The sequence below is a fragment of the Vitis vinifera genome, chromosome 14 (genome assembly GCF_030704535.1).
Source record: "Vitis vinifera cultivar Pinot Noir 40024 chromosome 14, ASM3070453v1".
Lineage (NCBI taxonomy): Eukaryota > Viridiplantae > Streptophyta > Magnoliopsida > Vitales > Vitaceae > Vitis > Vitis vinifera.
In genome coordinates, this window is record NC_081818.1 from 2,766,353 (window position 1) to 2,793,991 (window position 27,639).

Genomic DNA, 27,639 nt, shown 5'->3' on the forward strand with positions numbered 1-27,639 from the left:
GTTCCTGATCTCTGCTCATCAGATTTTTATTTTTATTCTTATTTTATCCTTTTGGTTGTTGCAGTTGTCTTGTATTGGCTCCACTTTGGTTTGATGCATTCATGATCTAGGTCATGGGATTATCTGTTTATTCATTTTTCATGACCTTACGCTTCTTGCAAACATTATATTTTTTCGTGACTTTTTTCTCTGCAATTCATGTTGTGTTTGGTTGCCAAGAAATGGAGAAAAAGTAGGGAAATTAGGATTTTTAAGCTACAGGTGTTTTTTATTATCTAATTGAGATATGTACTTACGTGAGACTGTCACACTGGAGGACATGTGGGAGAAGCAATCTTAGATCTCCCTCAAATTGGCATGGAAAGAAGGAAAGGAAAGACCCATATAAGACACTAAAAAAAGATACTAGTAACGGCCGTAGAGATCTTGTACAGAATCCATATGTTGGTTGGAGGCAAACTCGTGCCCTGCTTTATTTTGGATTGTACTGTTTTTATTTTTCTAGTTTTGATAGGTATTTTTTCTCCTTTACCACTTGAACCAAGCCTCAAGACTATGTGGTGAGCGGAGTAGAAATGATTGTAAAGAATTCAATGGAGGGTATACCCAGTTTGCGTTGTTAAAAGAATCCTTCGGCTGGATCCGAAAAGGATAATGCATGACACTAAAGTGAGTGAATTTTTACCAACCTCTGCACCCTGAAGGAATGTGAATGTGAGAACTTCAAATCCCAGCTCCCTCTAAACATACCTGAGCATCATTCACTCTTCCATCCTGGAATTTCCACAGTAATTTCAACTCCAAATCAGATGGTCAATTTCTACATATTCAGACAAGTTACAACATTTTCATTGCCATGGTAGATGAGCATAACAAGTTTTAATAATTCTACTAATAAAAGAACAGCTCACATGTTGTTTCTCTGTGGGCCTCAATTCAACATCTAGTCATGGTTACAAATATTTCCTTGCATGGTCATTATTGATGATAGGTGGAAATTTCAGTGCTGGCTCATTCTCTGTTGATCTCAATCCTTCTGACTCTGTCACTGGTATAGCTTTTGATTTCTGAGGAAATTACAGAAACAAATAAGAAATATTACTGGAAACCGAAGCTGAAAATAGGAGTTCAGTTCAGCTTCATATTTACATGCTTCTAATGACAAATAGCCAGTGTCAATGTAAAGTCGGTACAAGAGCTAATATCTGGGTCTTGATTCTTCCCATGCACATTTCTATCTCTCGGTAGATTGGGAGGTTCTGAGGACAGCCCGGATGTAAGCTGATGATCGCGGAATCCAATATCTGTGCAACGTCAGATGGCGGATACTGTCGTTCAGTACATGTCTGCATGTTTCACGAAACAATACTTAGATCACGAGATACACCATTGAGACAGTTGCAAATAAAAATTTTTATGCCTGCAGGGAGGATCTGAAACTATCACTAAAGATAAACAAAAGATAACTTTACAAAGAAAATTTTTGGGGAGGAGTGATTCTATAGATACAGGAGTAACTATAAAATGCCAATTTGAGTTGCATAAAGAGCTAAAGTGTAAGGCCTTTCAACCTTAGATTGTAGCCAGATTGATTTTAAAGATGAGTCCTGGACTGATCTCTAGCATAGCATTTCACATTCTGGAGATAAGAGAAAAAAATCTGTAAACGGGTGCCAGTATAGCCTAATTATCCCACATCTGATAAGGATTCAGGTCTAAAATTTGGGATGAATCAAGGACAATTAGCAATATGGGTCTATTATTTTATAGCCAATAATAGTTCAAATCTGATTAGGACCTAATGCAATGTCCCTAATGATTGGATTTGAAAACTTAAGGGAATAAAGATGGAAGAAGTTAGAGGTGAATGAATGGTTAATATAAAGAAGTTCCAGGTTCTATCTCATGCACCCTAAAAAAGGAGAAAAAAAAATGCTGCCAATCCAAAAAATAAAAAAGATAAAAGAAAAAGAATGAAAGACAAGAAGGAATGGTTAAGATTGATAACCAAGAAAATCCCAAGGAAGATCACTAAAATCAAAGGCCTGACTATCCATGAGAGATTGAAGATAATGAAGATCTTGATACAAGCATTATGGCACAAACTGTTGGGCACGAAGAATAAGAATATCTAAAATGAAGATGTTAAGATAGTATCAGGGAAGCAAAAAAAAGGGATCAAATTAGAAGTGAATGCATTTGGAAAGGTGTGGAGGTTGCACTAATCAGGAGTGGTCATGAAAATTAGTTGAGACAACATGCATCAAATACCAAAGCATGCACCACTAGAAAGTGACATAATTTATGTTGGTCTTAATGGATATTGACATTGGTTGACATGGAGTACAAATTAATAAAATTTGTGGCCCTGAGGATAGAGTAGAGCATTGGAAAAAGAATCAAGTTGTAGACCCAAATGGTCAATTTAAGATTTTTTCTTAGTTCATTGAGTTTGTTCCTTCTAACAAAAAATCAAAAAAGAAAAAGAAAAAGAGTTTGTTTCCTACATGCAGATTGTTGGTTTTAGTGGAGTTTCTTTATGGGCAGTGACATATTGAGCACTACTGGGAATTGCCTGGTGCCTGACCCAATAAACCACCAAAGAAACTATAGAAAACTCATCCTATCATGTACCTTACATTTTCCAAACACATGGCCATTTTAGGAAGTGTTTATTTTCATCATAAGAAAAGATCATCATTATCCTACCTTACAGTTCAGACATTCCATATACATGGTCATTGTGAAGAAGTGCAAGATCAGATATTCGTTCAGACAGTTTCCAATTTACCTGTATCATGAGCAAAGCAGCTACACATGAAGTGATAAGCTCCGATGCAATTGGCGCTTCTATTTTGCCAGAATCATTAGGCAATTTTGGACCAGATGCATGACTTGTCAGCAGAGGCTCTGATGTAAAGGAAGTTAACTGGTTGGGATGAGCAAAGGAGCCATTGACTGGATCCAATACCCGCAATACTGAGACCCCAGAATCAGATCTCAATTGCTGTTTGTGCATAGAATCTAAAGCATCTCCAATCCTGGTGAACGCTTCTTCCCCTTGCTTCATCGATGCTATTGCCTGAAATGGTGATTAAGACATAATCAGAATAATTGTTTGGCAATTGTGATGTATGCACACAGATGAAGACAAAAGGAAGCTTGTTTCAATACACGATCCACAACTACAGTAAGGGTCAGCCACTTCAGGCTATATAAGTTGTAACTAGCAGAGCACCAACTTGGATGAGTTCTGGTCCAGAAATTGCAAAATCATCCAATACTAAGAATCCTCTTCAGATAATCAAGAAAATGTATCACAGTTGAAGTCCTGATCAGATGATAGGATCATTAATAAAATATTGTCTTTGGATGGTGGGGCATCAAAGTGGCAGCCTATCAGCTAAAAGATTAATTCCCATGCTTGAGGTCTGGATGCAGTTTACAGGGAAACCCCCCAAAATCCATGCTTGTGCAACAAGATTCAAATTTTTTAAGCTAAATGCTACAGAAATGAACATTAAATCTGCAATTCCTAAGTGATACAAGCAAATTTCAAAATGTGAGTGCAAGAGAACCAATCTGCAATTCCTTATTGATGAAAGTAAATTTCAAAATGTGAATGAGAAAGAATGGATCTACAATTCCTAATTGATACAGTAAATATCACAAAAATGTGTGTGTGTGTGTGTGTGTGTGTGAGAGAGAGAGAGAGAGAGAGAGAGAGATTATGAGGACCTTCCTACCTTCATAGCTGCATGTACCATTTTATGAGCTTTTGATCGTGAGCCCAAGACAATTTCCCCAACATTAAATCCTGGTTCTAGAGAGGTGGATGATGGATTATCAAGAGAACTTGGGGGCATAAGAGGACCACTAGAAATGGTTGAGGTTGTCAACCAGGGAGGAAGGGTTTTTCCTGGATAAGCTTCACATTGCCTCAAGTAAAGAAGAGCAGAAGAAACCTGCCACACTCAAAAAGTTCAGGAATAAATTGAAAAATAAAAATGAAAGCTGAATACTAGACCATGGAATCCACATGTCAGAACACAGACTTCCTTCAGATGTACAAGTACCATGGCACAATGCTTCTTCAAAGATTCAGAATCTTTTAGAAACCCGTCTTCATTCCCCAATACATCATTATTTGCATGCCTAAGCTCCATCAACAATGCTTCCTATCAGTCCGAACAAAATGTATCAGCAGTTATAGTCATCAATTTTAATATAGTTCCTTGCAAATGGTTCGTATGCAGTTAATATATAAATTAAGAAAAATCATAATAGGGTAAAAAACTTCATATAGTGGTTTTTAATGACATGGTTCTAGCATGCATTTCAGATTCATAACATCTGTTACACTTAATGCCTATAGACTGAAATCTTGACCAAGACTATGGCCAAGACACAATTTAAAATCATGACTTTAATGGATGGTGATCAAGCATCATAGCAATCCAACCAATAGAAAGTGGCTAAATCTACTTCATCCAACCAAATGAGGTGAGAAAAAGCATTTGGTTGATGCAGCAAATAGTGAAAATCACTGTGGAAAAAGGGCACTCAACACTAATTCCAACTTTACTTTAGTGTTATTTTGGATTAGTTATATCTATGATTGATTAATAAATAATAAATGGAATGACCTTTTTATCAAAAGCACAATTCAATTCAGAAAGTGCTTGTATATCATCTTCCCTTGCTTGGACTGCCACCATATAGGGCTGACCATATGTTGCTCACTGTGCATTAACAATGTCAATAGCTGCTGTATTAGCTTGCAAAATGGAACTAATGGTATCCCACTGGACTAAAACTTCTATGTTTAAATTAATTTAGAAAAACCATTGTTTCCTAAATGTTTTGATTTAAATATTTGATACAAAGAAGATCTATCAATTTCAGACAACAAATATTTTTCTTGACTGATACGATCAATTGTTAATCTAAATCTATTGTGCTAATCATGTAAGAAGAGAAGACATTTACATCATAAAAAAAGCAGTTCATGAATTTAGAGTTTTTAAACCAGAACAAGGAAAGGGATAGATTCCAGAAGGTTTGCCTGTCAAATTGAACTTCCAATTCTGTCCATAATTACTTAGTAGAAAAACAGATTCAAAAGAAAATATATCAGTTTCACAGAAGACTCATACAATACTATAATGTATATAAATGAAAGAGATAAAGAGGATAACAGATTCAACTATGAATATATATATATATATGTGTGTGTGTGTGTGTGTGTGTGTATGTATGTATTTTACAATATAAACTGGTTTTTAACCAAAAGCCACTTGTATAAATCAATCACAAGAACAATGCCAGGTTCTAGTTTTCACAGTTGAAACCCCTATAATCCAGGCTCTAAAACAATATTTTCATACATCAAGTTGATCCAAAACCTGGCAGCATACTTTATAATCAGACTTGACAGGGGAAACTGTTGTTCTAAAATATTTTGCACTCCGAATTACCAACAGAAATAGATGCTTAAAATGAGGCATTCATATAGAAGAAGATGCATAACCATTCAGAATATAAAATATACCTAGTTTTCCAACCACAATAGGTAAATACCAGGCTTTAGCATAAGCAAAACTCATTAGAAAATTTATTCCAGAAGTATGCTAACCTTTGCCTGCTTTATCAAAGAATTCATGGGAGTATGTGCATTCACAAGATGCCTCACTTTCTGCTCTTTAGAATTCACAAGGAACTGGCCCACAGTAGAATTCTGTCTCCTAAGAGCTTCTGGCATATTATCCAATGGATCTGAAGGCATGCAATCAATATCCTATAATAAAAGATCACCTTGTGTCATTCCAAAAGTAAGTATTGGATGATTTAAAAATAGAAATATGGATTCGATTCCTATAAGAAACATAACATTTTTTCTTTTCTAGGCAACAGCAACTTCACTAAAGTAAATAAATTATTAGCAGTATCTTGCTAATTTTTCTTAACCTCTAGGATGGTTCTTCTAAAGAAAAAACGCAAGAAGAAAGCAAATTACCATATAGAGGAGCAACAACATGCAAATCAAATTCAATCAAATCCAAATAAAAAGAACTTTGGATCCCGCAAAATTTTCATCATCTAGAAAGTGGTTCTTCTAACGGAAAAAACAAAAGGAGAAAGCAAAATGATCATATAGAGGAGCAACAGCATTCATACCAAATTCACTTAAATGTAAATAAAAAGAACTTTAATAAGCCATCATTCTCAGCTCTAAGATTTTACACCCATTATTTTGGTGTCCAATCTTTATGAGATTCACAAAACTTTCTCCTTTTTACATGGAGCTTTTATTGTATGAGATTCACAAAACTGTCTGCATTTTACAGGGAGCTTTTATTGAGAGCCAGTAAATTTTGCACATTGTTCAAGTTGCAAGGGAAGCTGCAGATGAGAAACAATGATCAGAAAAGTAAGGCATGATTTACAAGTCAACTTTGAGAAAGCCCACACCATATAGATTGAGGTTTCATGGACCATGCTCTTCTAGGGAGAGGTTGTAGGCTTAGGTTGAGGAGGAGGATGAGCAATCTTCTACTAGGAGTGTCTAGAGGTCTTATGAAGGCGACCCTTTACCTCCCTTTCTTTCCATTGTAGTGGTTAATGTTTTGGGCAGATTCATGCAGAGCAATGTAAAATTAGTCTAACTATGTAATTAGGTGACCGGTGTCTTTAAAAAGCCATTTCCAAGGAATCTCATTGCCTCTTTTCGCTTTTTGAAGTGATTAAAAACAAACTAATGCACAATTTTTAAGTGTAAATGAAGGACGAGAAATCTTTTCAAAATATATAAAATCTGATTAAAAGAAGAAATTGAGAGGAACTTCTCCAATAGGAACAAGACAACAGCTCTACATCACAAGAATGCTACATGAACTTGTATGAGGTAGAACGTCTCCACATTCCTCAAGGGGGTAAAAATCTCATACAAAAGGAACCCAGTGCTTGGCTTCTCTTTTTTTTTTTCTAAAAGATCGGCAACATTATTAGCTGAACAAGACAACCAAGCAAAAGAACAGCTCAAGATACAAGAACATCTAGAATTTGATAGAGCCACCCACTATACCTCCAAGGCCCTCGCTTTGATTTAGACACCCAAGATATCAAAATGGCAGAATATTTCACCTGTAAGTAAGAAAGGTAAAGAGCACTCTAAAGGGCTAAATTCTTTGCCTCAATGACTAAACCTTATCGAGAATGTCATGACTTTACTTAGTTACTACCAGAAGAGGAAGAACAGGCAATAAACAGATAGGAGAAAGATGCAGGGAGCTAAATTGCAGTAATCAATATTAGTGTAGCAATACACTTAGCTTATCATTAATAAAAGACCACTATCATTAACAGGGCTAGTATCTCTATGCTATATCACTTAAGCATAAAGTCAAAAGCATTAGCATGAAGTTTGAGGCCAAAGATCTTCAAGATCAGGTTGATATAGGATGTATATTTCTGATTATTGCAATTTCATTTAAACTTATTTTCACATTTTTAGATGAAATTTTAGTAAACAGACTAAAAAATATATTTCAAGCTGAAAATATGGACATTAATGAAAAATGATAAGACAGTGTCAATGAGTGCACTACCATGACAAATTCAACTCCTATCTCAGCACGGTCAAACTGAACCATACACTTGTCATGATCAACTGTGAGTACACTTCCATTATGAACTTCTCTCGTTTTGGGATGAAGAGCAATTACTCGTTGTCCAACTGATAAAGGTCGCGCTAGATCTCTGGGAAGTCCTTCCCTGGCACCAGTACGAAGCTCAGTATAATGAGTCCTAACAGACTTCCGATACTGTTTAAGTTTCTCTTTTTCTTCATGTAGAAAGCGTTCAGAAAACCTTCGAGGTTTGCCAAGGGAACTGCATCAACAAGAAATGAAACATAGAGTATGTCACCATCCACATGTACAGTTGTAAATAGATATGGCAACAGCAGGAAAACAAATTACCTTCTTATGACATCCCATTCCACACGAGATAGTCTTTGAATGTGCCCCAGTCCAACATGATCTAAGTACTCTACAAATTCTTTTTTAACAAACCAAGGGTAATCAATTGCACTGTAGAACCACTCGAAAGTGCACCATCTACGTGCCATGTAAGATGATAAGGAACAAGAAATCTTCTTCTACAAATACAGTGAAAAAAACAATTTATGTCAGCTTTATTTTATATCTTAGATAACTGAAGTTTCTGAAAAAGTGAAGGAAGATGCAAATTCAACCTTTAGGTAGTCTGTGCTGTATTGTAGTGAAGTAGAGTATTTACTGGATTGTTTACTAAAACTATTCTCAGGAGACTTCATCTCTTTCTGGATCAATGTTTTCTTCAGATGCATCTTCCGCCTACTTCTCTGTTTGGTTGGTAAGTTAACATGGCTTGCAGTGGAACCTGCTAAATCATTCCTTGCTTCTTTCTGATCACTATTTAAAGAATGCTCCAGAGGTCTGACAGATTTCCATTGTTTTGACAGAGCAGCAATTTGACCAGCATGTCTACCTTTAACCATAGATTTATTCTCTTCTTCAGCTAAGGCCTGAAAAAACAAGTGCATAGGAAATGGAGATGTAACAACCTGTGCAACAAAGCAAACTTGACACCGCAGCCATTCTTGAAGAAAGAATTGTGATTATAAAATAAAGATGTCTTGACCTCATTGTTATTAGACTTCTACTTTTGAAAAATGTCTCGAGTTCTCTCTAACTTTCATGTAGACCATTACAATTTTTTCTTGCTCTAAATTTTAAGACAAGAAAAATCAGTATTCCAGAGTGTTTACTATCTGTCCAGATCATGATAGAAGAGTTTTGGCAAAGTGTCTGCAATTTAAAAAAATCCCATGTATCTGCACTGACAAAACAGCTTTATAGAAGTGTCCTTGCCAGATTTCAAAACATTACTTGTGAAGTATCTTGAAGATATGTATATGTATTTGCCTTCAAAAGTAAAGACATTATTCTTTTAACAACACTCCAACAATTCCCCACCTTAAGGATTTGAACCTTCAATTCGAGGATGCATTGGTTGATTATGGTAAATAACAAACCCCTAAAGTGATAATAACAACTAAATGAAAGGCATTTCAACAGTGCTGGAAAATCTGAATCAATGTTCTCAGAACCAGATGGGACAGCCTGGTCAGATATGCAAACGGTGGTCTTGATTCCTTAATTGGTCCAGGCACCTCAGTGGACCAGTTAGGAATAGAACCCAAACAAACCCACTTGGATGAGTAAGTCTCTAGGCAATTAATTCATTCTGTTTGGTTCCAACCAATCAAACGCTATTAGATTTCAACAAAAATCTCTAAGAACTGTGAAAATTCATTCAGGACCTAAGCCATTAAACTTAATATATACAGGATACTATGGCAAATTATAAAGTTTGTATGCTAGACAGAACAAATATTTCTCTTTAAAAAAAAAAGAAAAAAAAAGAAAAAAAGAAGAAGAAAGACACAACAAATGAAGATCCAAATTCAAGCAACAAACATTTGCATCACATGAGCATCCACATATAATAATCAACACAAATGAAATACATTTACATTCTTAATCTTTCTGGAATCAACCATGGTCATTTGTTTGATCTCATCTCTTCTAACGGCATGAGGAAAGAATAATTGCATTAATTAGCAGAATTCAAAATTCTAATAATTTTGTTTGACAGGAAAGAATAATTGCATTAATTAGCAAAGTTCAAAATTCTAATAATTTTGTTTGACAGGAACTTCTTTGTACCTTTTTCTTTTAACAGATTCTCTTTTTTTTTTTCCTTGAATATGTTCTTTTAATAAATCATTATCATTGTTTGTCAAAAAATAGAATCAAATGGGATTACCAACCTCTGAACTCCATCAGGCAACATAACTGATATATCTAAACTGATGATGAGGTTGTAAAATGACTGTACTATAACTTACATATTGGACAGAAATTTAGGAGGTTAATAACTAGTTCAAAACACCATTAAGGTGAATAACTCACACAAAATTTGAAAAAAAAGAATAATAGATCTGCTGCTAAATATAATCAATTTGCTTTTTTCATTCTCCAGAAATACACTTAAAATGAGAATTGGAATATGCATCAGCATTTGATATCTGAAACTTGAACAAGAATTGTTTTGGTCACCAAGTCAACCCATAAATTGGCTGAGATTCATGACATCAGCAAGAAAAAGGAGTGTGAAAGAGAGAGAGAGAGAGAGAGGTGGAGGAGCACTGAAATTTTTCATTAAGAATAGTAGTCTCTATACTAACCTTTGATGCCAAGGACTTGTCTTTCCTTTTCAATTGTTTATTGTTAGATTCAGGTCGTTGCTGTGCTTCTGAAAGAGCATTAACATCAATGGCTGAGTCCCTTCCATGTTCGTATTTTATAGAGGCAGTAACCTCAACTCCAGGAATTGCTTTAACTACTCTCTCTTTAGCTACCATGAGCTTATTCTTGTCCCTTTGATGGCTTGCAAACATTGCTTCATGTACATTATCAAGGGTTATTTTTTCTTCCTTCAACTGTATAGATGATTCTAAACCAAAAGAAAAAAACAAAAAACAAAAATAAGCAAGAGATTGAACATGAAAATAAACACCAAATACATGATACACACACATACAAAAGCAACAAAAATGTGAATTCTGTAGCTGTACAGAAACTTTTGCAGTTGAAACTCAGGACATTGAATCCTGAAGTCAGGTCAGGATGGACTTAGATTTTGTCAAAATTTCTTTCTTTCTTTCCCTTTTTAGAAACAAAAAATGCTCAATTACCAAATCCAATAAAAGAAAAAGGAAATGAATTTCTATCAATGCATGATGGTGTTCAAGGACTTGAATCTCTATAGTGCAAGAGTACCGAGGATCCAAAAACACCGAGATACTATGGGTCCTCAATTTCATTTTGGGGTTTGGAAAAAATTTGAGGGAAATTAGTACCAAAATATGGAAATTTCAAATAGAAATTTGAAAGTGATTAATGGAAACATTGAAAGAGTAATCACCATTTACAGTCATTATTACAAGTAAAATGGAAATATGACTTGTGATACACAAGCAAAAAAAATTATCAACAATCAAAATAGAAAAAATGTTAACAAAAACATGTTTGAATACTAAGATATCATATAATAATTCACCTACTTCTTCAAAATAGAGGATAATTAGCTAAAAGAACAGCTAAAAGGGATTCAAATGCAGCATCTCATGCAACAAAGAATAACAAATGGGACGTTCTTCAGATATCTTGATATCTCCTTGAAATATATCAAGATTCTGCATGAGAAATTGAAGGCTTGAAAGTGAAGCCTATTTTTTTTCTTGAGACCCTTTGAGATGCAAAAGCCCAGCTGAGATCTTGAGGATTAGATTTAATATCTTGGAGATGATGGAGGCAATGATGGAATTGATAGCAAATTTGTGAAAATGGAAGTGGTATTGGTAAGGTTTTGCAATACTGCGTTGATGTAAGTAATGGAGGTTAAAATACAGGGAACAGAAATGGGTTCATTCCTCAGGTGGAAGAGGTTGCATGATGACAATGATGGTGCAGTAGAGGTTTCCAAAGTAGTGTTGTTGGCATTGGTATATGTGTGCATTACCACAATGGTGCTAATGATAGTGGTGATGATGTGCTTCTCATGGTGATTACGTACTAGAAGTGTTGATGGCAGTGTTGCTAGCAATGTCCATGGACAAGACTTATTAGCAATGTCCATGGAGAAGACTTTCAACCTAGGTTAGATTTTGCTGACAGAATAAGATCCTATCTAAGGTAAGAATAACAGGCACCAGAGGCATTTGTTGATGAGAGTGATATGGAGAAATCTTAAAACTGGTCATTATTTTTGGGAAGAGGACTCCCCAAAAAGAAAAAAAGAAAAAAAACTAGAAGGGCACTCCATACTTGGATTATGATACTCTTTAAGTTGGTGCAAGTCATTAAAGTCAAATCCAAACTATCAACCCTTATTCTTTCATACAAGGAGTAGGCAATAATGTAATAAAACTGAAGTGGTTCTAACTCCACAAGCAACCTGAGAAGTTGCTGTATTGCATAGACAAAGATGTGGGACATGAAATATAACAAAGCACAGTAACATAGATGAGGCAAATGATTGAAAGAAAAAAAAAAAAACACATGAAATTAAGGAAAATAGATACACATGCATGTGCACATACAAATACTCCTCATCTGGTCCAAACTTTTGAAGCTTGTGAGGAAATTAAGCACTCTCAACCTAAATCTACTTTACAACCTGCCCCTTTTTAGCGCTTCTGAGCAGTGTGGTGGAGTTGGTGAAACATCAATACACATTACAAAAGATGAAATAGATGAGCCTAGTTTGCCACAGAATGCAAAGCAATGTAGACCAGAAAATATATACAAATACAATGACCTTTAACATGAGATCCTAACATACACATACACATGCTCACACTCTAAAGAATTTAAGAAGAAAGCATTAAGCATTCACCAGATTCTACAGCAGAGTCCGGCATCATAAGAGACAAATCGGCCAATGTTTGCAGGGCATCTAAGGCAGAGCTTTCATCTACATAAAGAACAATAAGAGTGATAAGTATATATGTATCATTAAAAAAATCCACATGTAATTGCATGAAAATTTGTCCTCATGGCTTGGGGAATAGTTTCCAGAACTAATGGGATTTTCTCTCTTAAAGTTGAAGAATAGGGTTTCACGGGAATAATTTTCTTTCATCGAGATTATTCTTTTATAGAGTTTACAGTATATACAAATCCTTCAAATTAGGAAACTAAATTACTGATTAAAAGGAAAGAATAACTCCTAACAATTACTTTCCTAAAAATACAAAGATTGACAACTAATAAATAATTTACAGCTTTACAAAGTTATTTCTTTCCATATCAGTTTCGGTTTTCCAACACTCCCCCTCAAGCTGGCTTAAAGATATCTTCCATAGCCAGCTTGCCAACTAGAAAATCGAATTGCCTTTTGTGTAGTCCTTTGGTGAAGACATCAGCCACTTGTTCCTCAGTAGGGATATAGGTCATACAAACCAATCCGTTGTCTATCTTCTCTTTAATGAAATGCTTGTCCACTTCCACATGTTTGGTGCAGTCATGGAGAACCGGATTGTGAGCTATTGAAATTGCTGCTTTGTTGTCATAATACAACTTCATAGGAGATGAACCTGTCATCTTTAACTCTTCCAGTAATCTCTTATCCACATAATCTCACAAATACCATGAGTTACAGCTCTAAACTCAGCCTCAGCACTACTTCTAGCAACCACGTTCTATTTTTTACTTCGCCACGTAACCAAGTTGCCACCTACAAATGAACAGTACCCAGAGGTGGACCTTCGATCCACTATGCTTCCAGCCTAGTCTGCATCGGTGTAGGTTTCAATTTGTAGGTGTCCTCGTGACTTAAACAGAAGACCTCTACCAGGTGTCCCCTTTAGATACCTTAGAATCCTGTAAACAGCTTCAAAATGCTCTGGTCTAGGCGCATGCATAAACTGACTAACCATACTCACTGAGAATGCTATGTCAGGGCGTGTATGGGATAGGTAAATCAATCTCCCAACAAGTCTCTGATAACGATCCCGGTCCTTCACATTCTTGGTTTTTGTAGGCTGTAGTTTTACATTTGGCTCTATAGGTGTTTCAGTAGGCTTACATCCTAACATACCTGTCTCATCAAGAAGATCAAGAACATATTTCCGTTGATTTACAAAGATACCTTCTTTGGACCTAGCAAACTCCATCCCAAGAAAGTATTTTAATGCTCCCAGGTCCTTAATCTCAAATTCCTCAACAAGTTTCCCCTTCAGCTTCTCTAGTTCATTGCAATCATCCCCAGTTAACACAATATCGTCAACATACACAATTAAGATGGCTACTTTACCTTCATTTGAATGTTTGTAGAACATCGTGTGATCAGCTTGACTTTGAGTATATCCATAATGCTTTATTACTTTGCCAAAGCGCTCAAACCAAGCTCTAGGCGACTGCTTAAGTCCGTATAAGGACTTCTTCAATTTGCACACTTTCCCAACTCCAAAACTTTCTTCAAAACCTGGTGGAGGACTCATGAACACTTCCTCCTCTAGGTCTCCATTAAGAAAGGCATTTTTAACATCCAATTGGTGTAAGGGCCAATTGGAATTTACTGCAAGGGACAACAAAACTCTAATCGAGTTTATTTTAGCTACGGGGGCGAAAGTCTCTTGGTAGTCTATCCCATAGGTTTGAGTAAAACCCTTTGCCACAAGTCTGGCTTTGTATCTTTCAATACTTCCATCTGCTTTACTCTTTATTGTAAACACCCATTTGCACCCTACAACTTTTTTTTCCCTTGGTAAATTTACAACCTCCCAAGTGCCATTCATTTTTAAGGCATTCATTTCCTCAAACACTGCCAATTTCCAACTCGGTTCATCTAGTACTTCTTGAATATTTCTAGGTACCACAAGTTTTGAAATATTTTTAGTGAATGCTCTATAGTTGTCAGAAAGGTTACTATAGGAGATATATTTGGCAATGGGATGTTTAGTGTAGGCTCGGGTTCCCTTTCTAAGAGCAATAGGGAGATCAAGGTCAAGGTCCTGTGCAGGAACAATTAGGGCTAATCCTAAACCGGGTTCGGGTGCAGATATTTCTGGACTTGGACCAAAGTGTGATGGTAAACTTAGATCAATAACAAAAGAAGAAGCATGTATATGAGTAGGAATAGAAGGAGGGTTACCTGAGACATTTAGAGAGCCATTGCCCAGGGCTTTTGGTTGACCATGTGCTGGGATGATCGGCTGGTCTTTACTTCTTCCAGGGACTTTTTTCCTTGAATAAACCACAGGCTCAAGATTGTTTCTATTTTTTTTCATTCGTAGTATTTCTTCTTCTGACAGACCAATTTTAGATTCGGATTCAATAGGCTTAGTTTCCTTATTTTTTTTCAAGAGAGATATCAAGAATTACACTAGGCAAAGGTTCAACAATTTCCCAAAAATTTGGTTCCACTAATTTCTCCCCCTGAAGTAAATTTTTGGTGAAATATGGGACATTTTCCATAAAGGAAACATCCATAGTTGTGTAAAAACGTTTTGTAAGGGGATTAAAACATTTGTAACCCTTTTTATTAGGAGTATATCCTACAAAAACACAATTTTCTGCTCTTGGGTCTAACTTAGATCTTGACCTTTTTGGAATGTATACATATGCAATGCAACCAAATATTTTCAAGAGTAATTCAGAATTAATTCGAGATTCTGGAACCTTTTTCAAGCACTCCAAAGGAGTGGTATACTGCAAAATTTTTGTAGCCATCCTGTTGATTAGATATGAAGCATTTAGTATGGCATCCCCCTATAAGTATTTTGGAATATTCATGTAAAACATCATAGCCCGTGCTACTTCTAACAAGTGTTTATTTTTACGTTCAGCTATTCCATTCTGTTTAGGGGTATCAGAACACGAGGATTCATGTAAAATTCCTTTCTCGTTTGAAAAGGTTTCCAAAACTTTATTAAAGTACTCAGTCCCATTATCAGATCTCAAAATACTGATTTTTGTTTGAAATTGGTTTTCAATCATTCTGTAAAATTCTTGACTTCAGATTTTTCCCTCATTAAATATACCCAACAAAGACGTGTATGGTCATCTATAAAGGTCACAAACCATTTTTTTCTTGAAATTGTGGTTACTTTTGAAGGTCCCCAAACATCACTGTGAAAAAGATAAAATGGTTTTGATGCATAATAGGGTTTTGGAATGTAGGTTTTTCGTTGGCTCTTTGCCAAAAAACAACTTTCACATTGAAATGATAAAGGATCAACCTTTTGAAATAACACGGGAAATAAATGTTTTAAATAAGAGAAACTAAGATGGCCTAATCTGCAATGCCAAACCATTATTTGATCACGAACAGAAACAGAACTAATACTACTTAGTCCTTGAGCAATTTTATTACTAGGTAAATTATCCTCGAAATAATAGAGACCATTGATCATCCTAGCACTGCCAATCGTCTTCCCCGAGCTCTGGTCCTGAAAAATACAATGGGATTCACAGAAGATAACACAACAATTAGAATCTCTAGATAATTTGCTAACAGACAAGAGATTACAAGTAAGTTTAGGAACATGGAAAACAGATTTAAGATCTATTCCCTCAGAGATTTTTATTAGACCTTTTTCTGCAATAGGTGAGAAATTACCATCAGCTATCCGAACCTTTTTATTTGCAGGACACGGTGAATAGGATTCAAACATGTTTGAGGAATTGGTCATGTGGTCGGATGCTCCAGAATCGATTATCCATGGAGTAGATTTAAAACGACAAGATAGAGCATATAATTCATTACCTGTGTGTGCCAAAGAAACACTAGAAGTACCCGATGTCAAGTTGGATTTCAGCAGTGCAAGAAGATGCTCTTGTCGTATCTCATCAAGTTTGAGGGTTAATTCAAAATCTTTGATTGATTCCCTAAATCAGAATACATCTTATTTACATTCTCCCAAAGCTCTTGTGTTGTTGGATAGCACATGTAATTAGAGCTAATGTCTTCTTCCATAGAATTCACAAGCCATGCCATCACCATGGAATTCTCAGCATCCCATATAGCATAGTTCGGATCATCCACTGCAGGAGCCTTCTTTTCACCCGTCAGGTAGCCCATCTTTCCACGTCCTCTGATGTACATCCGAACTGATTGAGACCATCTCAGAAAGTTGTCACCATTCAAGTGAATCGTGGTGATTTGGACAGAGTGAGATTCCGAGGTGGTAGGACTGATTTTTGAAGAATCAGTGATGATGGGATTGTTCAGAGAAGGTTGAGGAACAGTAGTGGACTCGTTTGAAATATCTGACATGGTTTCAGAGAACAGGGATTGAAAGAGAGGAAAAAGTAGGATTTCGGCAAGCAAATTGCTAGCTCTGATACCAAGTTGAAGAATAGGGTTTCACGGGAAGAATTTTCTTTCATTGAGATTATTCTTTTATAGAGTTTACAGCATATACAAATCCTTCAAATTAGGAAACTAAATCACTAATTAAAAGGAAAGAATAACTCCTAACAATTACTTTCCTAAAAATACAAAGATTGACAACTAATAAATAATTTACAGCTTTACAAAGTTATTTCTTTCCATATCAGTTTCGGTTTTCGAACACTTAAACTTTCCAGGAAACTTATCTCTAACAAGCAATCTGCCTCTACTGGATATGCTCCATAAGCACAACGATTACCCACAGAAAATGCTACTGAAACATTTAAAAAAGTGAATTTCCAATGTTTTCTTAACATTTAGGTGAATTTACTCCACATTAAGGTTGCTCATATATGCACGTTATGTTCCACAACCTTTATAAAGTGAATCACTGTATCATGTTCTCCATATTTATTTATTTACTTGACAGAAAACGGAAAATATTACTAATAAGAAAGAAAGTATGACAGGATGAGTTGAAAAAACAGCAGAACGAGCAAAGAAAAAACAAGCTGGACCCCAACTCCAAACACCCATAGAACAAAACTCCCAATCCAAAGCAAATTCTCACAAGCTCATGGGGAAAAAGTCCCGAACATACTTCAAAAAAGAAGTGGCCCCTCAAAGAACATAAAGATAAAAATTTTAAGGCATGTGAAATCCGGATTAAGGCTCAAGTGAAATCTGATAACATCCATACCTCCAAAGAAAAGTTTTTTGCTCCTCTTCCTTTGACCACATGGAGAGCTGGGCTCAATTTTAGCATTTGTCACCTCAGTATCAATTTTTCTCTTCACAGGATTCATATTGTGTCCTTCAGTGTCACTACATGCTTCCCTACAATCATCAAACTGATTGTTTCCAATTTCTTCAACTTTCTCATTATCACAAAACTTCTTCCCCTCTTGAAGAACTACTGTACCAACACATTCCGAATCCATCAAGGAGCATGTATCTCCAGCGTAATCTCCATTCTCAGCTCCCCTGCTTTCTAAATTACCTTCAAAATAGTCTTCATCCGTCACAATACCATGAATCTTGGTCTGGACCATCTGCAAAGGCTAAATTACATGAACAGAAAATAAGTCAGATAAACAATATTATGGGAATTTATAATAAAACAACAATTGCAATGACAGAATATGTGAATGACTACCATTCTTTCCCTGCTCTGAACAGGTGATGCCTTCATGTGCTCTGTTCTTCTGAATGGGGCTTGAGAAGCATGAGAGCCCTCTCTCAGTGAAGCCTCCGTTAGTGTTAATGCTGCCACGTGTGCAACCTCATCATCAGTCGTATCCATATCTGATCTCAGGCTTACTTTATTCAAAGAAAAATAACTTTCCTCATTGCCTTTTTTATATGAACATGAAACCGGGAAGCGAGGTGTCCTTTTCCTAACAGCATGTGGACGAATACCTAATATCAATTCATAGTTAGCCAACAGTTAAATTCAAACCTATTTTTAAACATGGCATTGAAAAGGAATTTAGCATTAGATCACTGGCACTTTATGGGAAATATTCAAGCTACAGTTGCAGTTCTTATGCTCAAATTGCATAATTAAACACTGCAGAAAAGAAACATAAAGCAACATTTCAAAGACAGCCATTTCACTGAGTCAGCATTGAGTTTCTTTAGAAACTTCAATCACCAGGTGTACACACAGCATCAAAGAAGCATCCCAGTTGATTGAGGTACTGAATTTTGTTATCTCATACCAATCTGAATCTGATTCCTGAATACCATTTGTAATATGAACAGAAATTCCCAGCTGATGTCCCTTTTGGAACGATCACTATCAAACCTAAGAACTCGTCTGGCTTCCTCTATTGAACCATTTGGAGAAATATTGAACCCAAAAAGAAATCAAAGCATCTTTTCTTGGGCATGGTTACTAAAAGATTTATGTTAAATGTGATATGCTCTAAACCCCAAAGAAAGGCAAAAATCTAGCTTACCACCTATGTTGGTAACTACCAGAATCATAACTAAACAGAAACCATTTAGTTACACTGAATGGAAAATTCGGGGTCCATCAATCCATAATAATGGGCCTTCATGCTTGCCTTTTCATGAATTTGAACCTGTTCCAATAACTATTCCTCTTCCAGTCTCAACAGAGTCATCAAATCTGTCCAAATCTCCACCTGAGTCAATTATGCCACTAACAATTATGGAAAATACAAAAACAGATTTGGAAACAGGAGGAGATCTGCCTAGGCTTAATCACCAACCTGAGCTCCGTGTTTCTTCGTGAAAGGCAAAGCATCAGGCTCCTCAAGAAGTACCTACTGTCACACTCCACAAGCACAGCCAATTGACTGAACCGGAAACAAATCCCAAATGTGAAGGAGTCTCAGGATTCCCGAGCAGTCAACAAGAAGACATATTACAACAACAAAATGATTTGGACATGTCAATTGCAGTCAAGAAAAGTATCAGATCATGCATGAAGCATCCGATATGCAACTGTCCTACAGCAACCTATCTTCATCATATTGGCCTCTAAGTGAAAAAATTACAGATGTATAAGTGCCTACAAGCATTCATGAAGCTCTAAAAATTCCCTGGTGGAAAGTTGCAGTGATGGAAGAGATGCAAGCCTTAAAAAAGAATGATACTTGGGATATTGTGGAGCAACCAAAAGGGAAACACCCAGTGGGCTGCAAATGGGCGTTCACCATCAGGTATAAATCGGATGGTAATATAAAAAGATACAAGGCTCGACTAGTGGCCAAAAGTTTTACCCAAACCTTTGGTGTGGATTACAATGGGACATTCGCTCTAGTTGCTAAGCTCAACACCGTTAGAGTACTGTTATCACTAGCTGCAAACCTCAATTGGCCACTTCATTAGATGGACGTGAAGAATGCTTTCCTTAATGGGGAACTTGATGAGGAAGTGCATATGGACTTAGCCTTGGGATTTGATGGGGGTAATGAAAGTGGAAAAGTATGTAGGTTGAAGAAATCTCTCTATGGGCTGAAGCAATCACCAAGAGTTTGGTTTGATCGCTTCACAAAGTCTGTAAAGAAATATGGGTACAACCAGGGCTAGACAGATCATACATTATTCTTCAAGCACTCTCAAAATGGGAAAGTGGCTATTCTATTAGTGTATGTAGATGATATTATCCTTACGGAAGATGACTTGGAGGAATTAGCACGACTAAAAGGACTTTTAGCACAAGAATTTGAGATCAAGGATCTAGGTCAATTGCAGTACTTCTTGGGCATGGAAATGGCTAGAACAAAAAAAGGGATTTCTATATCTTAGAAGAAATGCATAATTGACTTTTTTTTTTATAAATGAGCGCAAAATATATTTAAAAAGGCCGGAAGGCCACAACGCATATAGGGAGTATACAAAGCAACCACTAGGCCAAAAGCGCAAAAACAGAAACACCTCACCAGACCTTAGGGAGCCGCTAACCACTCCAAGAAGCCTAAAAGCGAAGAGGACTCCTCTCCCATATACACCTTAGCCTAACTCCACAAACTACATACAAAAGAATTCTTGAGTGTCTGAATAGCCAAAGAGCCCCCTCTAAAAACTAACCTATTTCTTTCATTCCAAACCGTCCAAAAAATACACAACGGAATGGAATTCCAAATCTTTTTTCTCTTTTTACCCACAAAAGGGCCCCTCCAACAAAATAACACCTCTTTGACTGTCTCTGGAAACACCCACTAAACCCCAAATAAGGCAAAGATGATCTCCCAAAGGGCCCCGACCACTGTACAGTGTAAAAGAATGTGATTTACATTTTCCTCTTCACAACCACACAAAAAACAACGATTAGGGAGTCGCCACCCTCGCTTTTGCAGCCTATCCAACGTGAGGATTTTTTCCCAAGTAGCCTCCCACGCAAAGAAAGCAACTTTGGTTGGGACCTTGTCCTCCCAAAATGCTCTTTTTTGGAAAGATGAGGGGATTGGGGGCTGCCAGCAGATTATAAGCCTCCCGAATCCGAAAAATATCAAGACCCCCTCCTTTCCATAACACTGAGTCCTCCTCTGAGGATATCCTGAAGTCCCTTAGCAAAATAAGCAACTCTTCTATTAACACCAGCTCCCAGTTGACTTATTGAAGGAAATAGGCATGCTTGGTTGCAAACCATCTAAGACACCTATAGAATGGAATGGTAAGCTAAGAATGAAGGCAGATAATTCCATAGATAGGGGGAGATACCAGAGACTGATTGGAAAACTAATATACCTTGCTCACACAAGACTTGACATAACTTTTGCAATAAGTTTAGTTAGTTAGTATATGCATGACCTGTTTCAAGAACATCTGGACAATGTGCATAGAATATTGAGATACCTAAAGACTACACCTAGAAAAGGGCTATTATTTGGAAAAAAAATGAGAAGGGGGATGTGGAGGCTTATGCAGATGTAGATTGGGCAGGTTTTGTTGATGATAGAAAGTCAACAACAAGATACTGCACTTTTGTACGGGGAAACCTAGTCACATGGAGGAGCAAAAAGCAAAATGTTGTAGCCCAGAGTAGTGCAAAAGCTGAATATAGAGCACTAGCACAAGGAACATGTGAGCTTATTTGGCTTCAAAGATTGTTGGAAAAACTCAAGATACTAAGTATGAAATCTATGAAGCTTTTTTTGTGATAACAAAGCTACGATTAGCATCGCCCACAACCCAATTCACCATGACCGCACGAAGCATGTAGAGGTATGTAAGCATTTCATCAAGGAAAAGATGAAAAAGGATTGATTTGCATGACTTATGTACCAACCACACAACAAAAAGGAGATATACTCACCAAAGGACTGTCTAGACAAAGTTTTGAAAATTTGGTAGACAAGTTAGGAATGATAGATATCATTCACCAACTTGAAGGAGAATGTCAAAAGATTATGTTTTTTAGTTAGTTTAAATTTTTATTATTTAATAAAAGATTAAATTAGATTTTTTTGTTAGGCAACTATCTTATTTGATGAGGTTGTTCATTTTTAAATTTATTTTCTCTTCCTAGATTTCAGGTCAGCCAAGAGGTTCTCTCTGGCTTCTGTTTTACTATCTTGTAACTCTATAAATTAGAGTTTTATGTGGTGGAAAAATCAGGTTGAATAAAATAAATAAATAAATAAATAAAAAATAAAAATCCTTTCAACTCAATAAAGATGTTGACTATTTCCTTTAAAGCCTTTGGAAATCAATCAAAAGGAAAGGTTCTATGGGATATTGTAACTTGTAAGCCTTAGTATGATGTGCCTAATTTGGCAGGAAAGAAATGTGAGAATCTTTGAACATACTAGGAGGACATTAGATGCAATTTAGGATTTATTTTACTCTTCTTCCTCTCTTTTTGTTTATACTAGCAAGGACTTCAAAGGCATTCCCTTGAGCCTTATATTGTTAGACCGGTGGCTTGTTTGCAAGTCAAAGAGGCTGGTTAGAAAGACTTCACAAGTATAGCTAGCGCCAATTAAGGGAGTAGTTAAATTAAACTTTGATGGACATGCTTTGGGCACCCTAAGGCAACTTTGGATAGGCGGTGTGATTAGAGATCATCAAGGTTCAATAATCAAAGCATACTCTAATCTTGCAGGTCATGGTTTTGCTATTGAGGTTGAGAGTGTAGTGCTTCTGCAGGACCTTGTAAAAGCAAAAGCTTTGGCACAAGGATCCTCCCATAACTTCCCCCATTCTCCTCTTCCCACACTTTACGTCCAACATAGGGCCATAAGTCCCCATAAACACCAAATGAAAACCATCTTCAAAATTAAATCTACAAGGCGAAGAGAAAAAACCTTCCTTAGTTCTAACTAAATCCAAAACCTTGCTATCCTAAAGGATAAGCAAACAACCTGCTTAGTTTATTCAAGGCAAACCAACTCTGACCTTTGGGACCTTAGCAGCTGTGTTAATTCACCAAGACAATGAACCAACCAACAAGCCCTCCCTCTTATCACCAGACTGAGTTTTGACTGCCATAATTTAAAGAAGATACTAATTTCCCTTGCTCCCTTTTCTTGCTTGTCCCACCTCTTAAACACAAAATTTGGCCTCTGTTTGCTCCTCTGCTTTCCAATTTTCCTTTTGGAGTGGTATTTGAAAAAGAAAAAAGAAGCAAAAACAAAATAATGAGAACCTTTTCATTTTCCTTTATTGGCACCATGTTAGTTCCTGCTTATGTGCAACTTTTTTCCCTTTTATCTATAATAGTACTTCCTTTCTTAGTAAGACAAAAGAGCGAGGAAAAACTACAATAACTAAAATGTATCATAAAAATACAGAAAATATAACAACCAAAAAAAAAAGAATTCAGAAAAGAAAAAAACACCAACAAGACGTCCCCATGAGCTATACTTAAAAGCAGAGTCTGTTACCATCTGAGAGACTCCTCTTCAATAATGATAGGCATCCATCATTTGCAACTGATGGAGGCTGCAAAAGCTCTTCTTTTGAGATGCTAAGATGAACTTTTCCCCGCACAGGCTTCTGAGTTTTTCGAGGTGTACCTGAAACATCATTGCTCTCGTTGTCGCCACCTCCCTGACAGTTTACAATCCATAGAATTAAGGAGCAAAACTGAATCCATTCCAAGGGAGTAAACAGAATAGTGATTCACCTAGGAATATTCTCATGCCGAACCAAACTTGGAAGAAAAAGTAAAAAATAAAAACCTACAAGATATGGACACTGACAATAGATTTAGATCAAAATCACTTATGTCTAAAGATGGTGCAGTTTGAAGGCCCACTAATAATGATTCTAGATTTTAACAAGAATATTATGTCAAATTCAAATTAAAGAACTGTTAAAATGTAGCTAGAAGCAGCTTAGTAAAAGCAATTGTAAGCAGAGGTCACAGTACATAAATGAAACACGTAGCCACCTCTCATTCACTTGAAAAAGCATAATTAGGAATAGCATACAAAATGCGGTATCTTTATCAGGTTACAACATACAAGTCCCAGATCGATTAGAAGATGCCTATATCTCAATGGAAGTAACATGCTGCACCAGTTCATTATTTCATATAAGAAACAAAGCTTTATTAGATATAATGAAAGAAACAAACAAAGAGATATTCTTCTAAAGTCAAAACACATGCGACCAATAAAAGAAACAAAATTTGCAAAGTATCCACGCTAAATCTTCAAGCACTCAAGGAGAACAAGTATCTGCCAGAAGGATCTATAGAGACCTAGCTCCCCTCTTAGCTAAACTGCTAACCACCTGATTGACCAACCCAGTTATCTGCATAAAAGAAGATACCATGTCAGAAAGCATGAATTCTCTTTGTTCAATGAACAAGCCATCATGGACCGTTACAGCTCTACCTCCCAAAGAAACCTATGCAATAACAATGGACAAATCCCCTTCGACATGAGGGTCTTGTTTGGGGTCCATAATACCCAGCTAATAGCCATGCCTAATCCTTCCCAAAGAGCTAAAGCATTGACAGAAAAATTTATACCATCCAGTTTGGAGAAGACCCTCACCGCCTTCTGTCTCAAATCTCCTAATACCTTTTCACATGCTCATCTAAAACCGTAAGTATCAAATTTATCTTGAAGAAATCCAAGGTGGAAAGGGCTAAAGTAAACACTTATTCTTCTTCTCTGGTTCTCTAAGAATGCAACTTTGTAATCCAAAGATATGAATCTAAAAGGAATATTAAGAAACTCTATGGTTATTGACATCAAAAATGATGTGAGGAATCAGATCTTATCTGATATTTCTGCTATTGAACCAAAACCTGTTCACAGAAATCCTTCTGGTCCAACCATCAACCCTGTTATGGTGAAGGTCATGCCACACACCATCATAGATCCCCAATCCTTTCCTCTTAACCAAAGATTATAAGAGATTACAAACACAATGCAAATCTACTTTGGGGTCAGCCAAAAAATACCAGTGAATGAGAAAAGTCTCCACCAATGCCAATAAGCTAAAGGGCATGGAAGAAAAAATGATCAATGGATTCTCCAGAAGCCGTACACAAGATACATCTATAAGGACTGAAAGCTCATAAGGCCTCCGAATATGAAGTATGTCAATGATATTACCTTCTTGTGAGGCACTAGCCATACCAAGCTTTGAATTTGGAGGGGCCTTCGCCTTATAACTTATAGCTGAATGGAAAGTGATAAGATTATCACTCTTATTTTTTCTTGTGATTGGAAACAAAATTGTATTAAAAATGAATAAAAGTACATGAGAAGGATGAGGAGTCCCCACCATAGTTACAAAAAGCTTATCAAAAATGGCTAAACTCCACCACAATAAAGCCAACCAGTTTGGACTAAAAAGAAATCCAAAAGCCTCTCCACTAGCCCTCACAAAAATCTTTTTGTTATTATTCAGCCACTTTTGTTCTACACTCCAAGGATCAATCAAGTTGAACAACATTGAGAGGAATGTTTTTAAAAGCAAGTGTACAAGAGGCCTAGAAAAAGGAATAGAAGTGGATTAGATCCCACAATATCTATGCATCCTCCACTTATCCTTAAGGACCCTAGCATTTCTCTCCCACCAACAATCCACATTAATGTGAGACAAGCGATCTACCACAAGATCTTACCTTTTAGGGACCTCTTGAAACCCATATATGAGATGGTCATCATGTCACATATGTTCATGAGTGGAACCAAGTCCAACTTAGCTTGCTTCAATAGATGGTGCCATAGCCACATAGTCACTAGCATGTAAAAAAAGATGATAAACTATTTATGTATTCCTCGAACATAGAATGCACAAATTAAGGCTAAGGGCTTTGTAAGGTCTTCTCAACTATAGCATGTCATTGGTATTTACCTTTTTATATGTCACTAACCAAGCAAAGGCTTTGACCTTAGATGGGACTTTAAACTTCTATACGAATTTGGCCATAGAAAAGGGACATAAATCTGATAGATTGGACAAAGCCACATATAAGGATTTTACTAAGGAAAAACATGAGGATAAAAACCAATAGGTTATGATAAAAATTAAGATTACGCATCTAGGATGATTGGAGACAAATGCACACAATTGAGGGAAGACATAAATCTTTCAAGGTCCTCATCTCCAAATCAATAAGGTTACGATGAAAATTACGGTTCCAAGTGGAAAATGCTCCTAGACTAGAGAAGGTTCCCAAACAAGAGGAAGAGTTGCCAACAAAAGAGCTAGAATAGAAGAAATTTCATTTAACCAAAATCCAGCAACACTCTTCTAAAGGAGTCAAATGAAATATTCCCAAATAAGAGAGAAAGAAAGAGAGAGAAAGAGAGCAAGAAAGAGAGAGAGAGAATAGGTCATCCATTAATACTTCTGCAACAAGTAAAATTCTAGGAAGAAGATATATATTCAAACTTAAGAAGATAGTGGAAATAAGGGTGTCCATCCATCTCAGTATTCTGAAAAAACAAAAAGGAATTTTCGAACCTTCACCAACAATGAATTAGATAAGGGGTAAGAAATAATGAAAATTTCAACATTTAAAATCCATTTTCCAATGAAGGGTTGGTTTCATAAAAATAAAATAAATAAATAAAAGCCTAAACCTTTACTTTTACACTCTATGACCCTAAAAGTTGACTTTCAGATGATCTTAGGACTTTACTTTTCTCTCTATTTTACTAGTAGCAATTTAGAAAGAAAGTTTTCATTTCTCTTATACTAAGAGAAGGAATAAGGGAACAACTCTTGACGAAAAATCAGAAGAGAAACAGCTTCCAGAATATCATTAACTATATTAAAAAACAACAAGATACGTTTAAGAGCATTCAAAATGTCTGCTAAAATCAAAACTACAAACTCACCAGGACATTGTAGTGATCTGTCATCATTGCTATTAGGCCAACCACAGAAGCTGTCCCCTCTGGCAGAGATAGGTATGCCTGAATATCAAATCAAATCAAAATCATTTTTTTTTATAAGAAATAAACAATTTGTTAAATCATAAAGTCAAGGAAGGACATCAGATTATCAATGTATGAAAACCTAAGATGGTAAAAATTTCTTGAGTTTGTCAAAATGCAATACCCCACAATGAAAAATATGATACATTCAAGCAAATCAAATATCTAAAGATCTTAGCAAATTTTGATTTGTGGAGTGGGTGTGTGAAATGTGATAAAAAAAAGAGTGGGACTCCATCAAGGACAGAGTTTGCTTCTCTATTAGCAATGGAAGAAGGGTCAAAGTTTGGAAAGATAGATGGAGTGGTGACTCATCTGTGAAAGAATCTTTTCCGTCTTTGTTCTCTTTCGCCACAAACAAAGATGCATGGGCAGTGGATGTATGGGAGCAGAATGGGGAAAGTGGCTAGTGGAGCCCTCACTTTTCTAGGCAGTTTCATGAATGGAGTGGGAGCTCGAAGGAGTGACAATTTTTCGAGAAACTCCAAGCTTGCCTAGTTAGGAGAGAAGACGATCATAGTTTGGAGTGGAAGGAATTCAAGGGTGGCAAGTTCTCTGTTAAATCTTTCTACCATTCATTGGTCTAAGGAAGAAGTGAGCATTTCCCCGCAAAATGTGTTTGGAATCCCTGGGTTTCCCTAAAAGTGGGGATTTTTTTGCTTAGGAAGCATTAGGGGGCAAAATTTTATCAATTGATCAACTTAAAAGAAGGGGTTGGAGTATGTGAAACATGTGTTATGTATAAAAAGGTGGA

At 36.4% G+C, this 27,639-nt stretch overlaps 1 protein-coding gene across 7 annotated transcripts in view; it reads right to left on the reverse strand.

The window, feature by feature from the left end:
- Positions 1 to 864: 864 nt before the first annotated feature.
- The window catches only part of LOC100266555 (protein ALWAYS EARLY 2), a 44,268-nt gene continuing 17,493 nt past the window's right edge, over positions 865 to 27,639 (reverse strand). For 2 of the 7 annotated variants that reach the window (XM_019225031.2, XM_019225029.2), the window contains exons 5-18: positions 26,787 to 26,864; positions 23,364 to 23,529; positions 18,161 to 18,423; positions 17,705 to 18,065; positions 12,505 to 12,582; positions 10,292 to 10,560; positions 8,255 to 8,566; positions 7,980 to 8,158; positions 7,608 to 7,890; positions 5,636 to 5,797; positions 4,056 to 4,178; positions 3,747 to 3,965; positions 2,792 to 3,082; positions 865 to 1,346 (exon numbers count right to left, since the gene is read on the reverse strand). In XM_019225031.2, the coding sequence (XP_019080576.1) occupies positions 1,176 to 1,346; positions 2,792 to 3,082; positions 3,747 to 3,965; positions 4,056 to 4,178; positions 5,636 to 5,797; positions 7,608 to 7,890; positions 7,980 to 8,158; positions 8,255 to 8,566; positions 10,292 to 10,560; positions 12,505 to 12,582; positions 17,705 to 18,065; positions 18,161 to 18,423; positions 23,364 to 23,529; positions 26,787 to 26,864 (2,955 nt within the window). In that variant the 3' untranslated portion in view covers positions 865 to 1,175. Of the gene's footprint in view, positions 1,347 to 2,791; positions 3,083 to 3,746; positions 3,966 to 4,055; positions 4,179 to 5,635; positions 5,798 to 7,607; positions 7,891 to 7,979; positions 8,159 to 8,254; positions 8,567 to 10,291; positions 10,561 to 12,504; positions 12,583 to 17,704; positions 18,066 to 18,160; positions 18,424 to 18,965; positions 19,167 to 23,363; positions 24,238 to 26,786; positions 26,865 to 27,639 lie in introns of those variants that run through there. The other 5 variants (XM_059742843.1, XM_019225030.2, XM_019225032.2 and 2 more) reach the window with 5 other exon arrangements.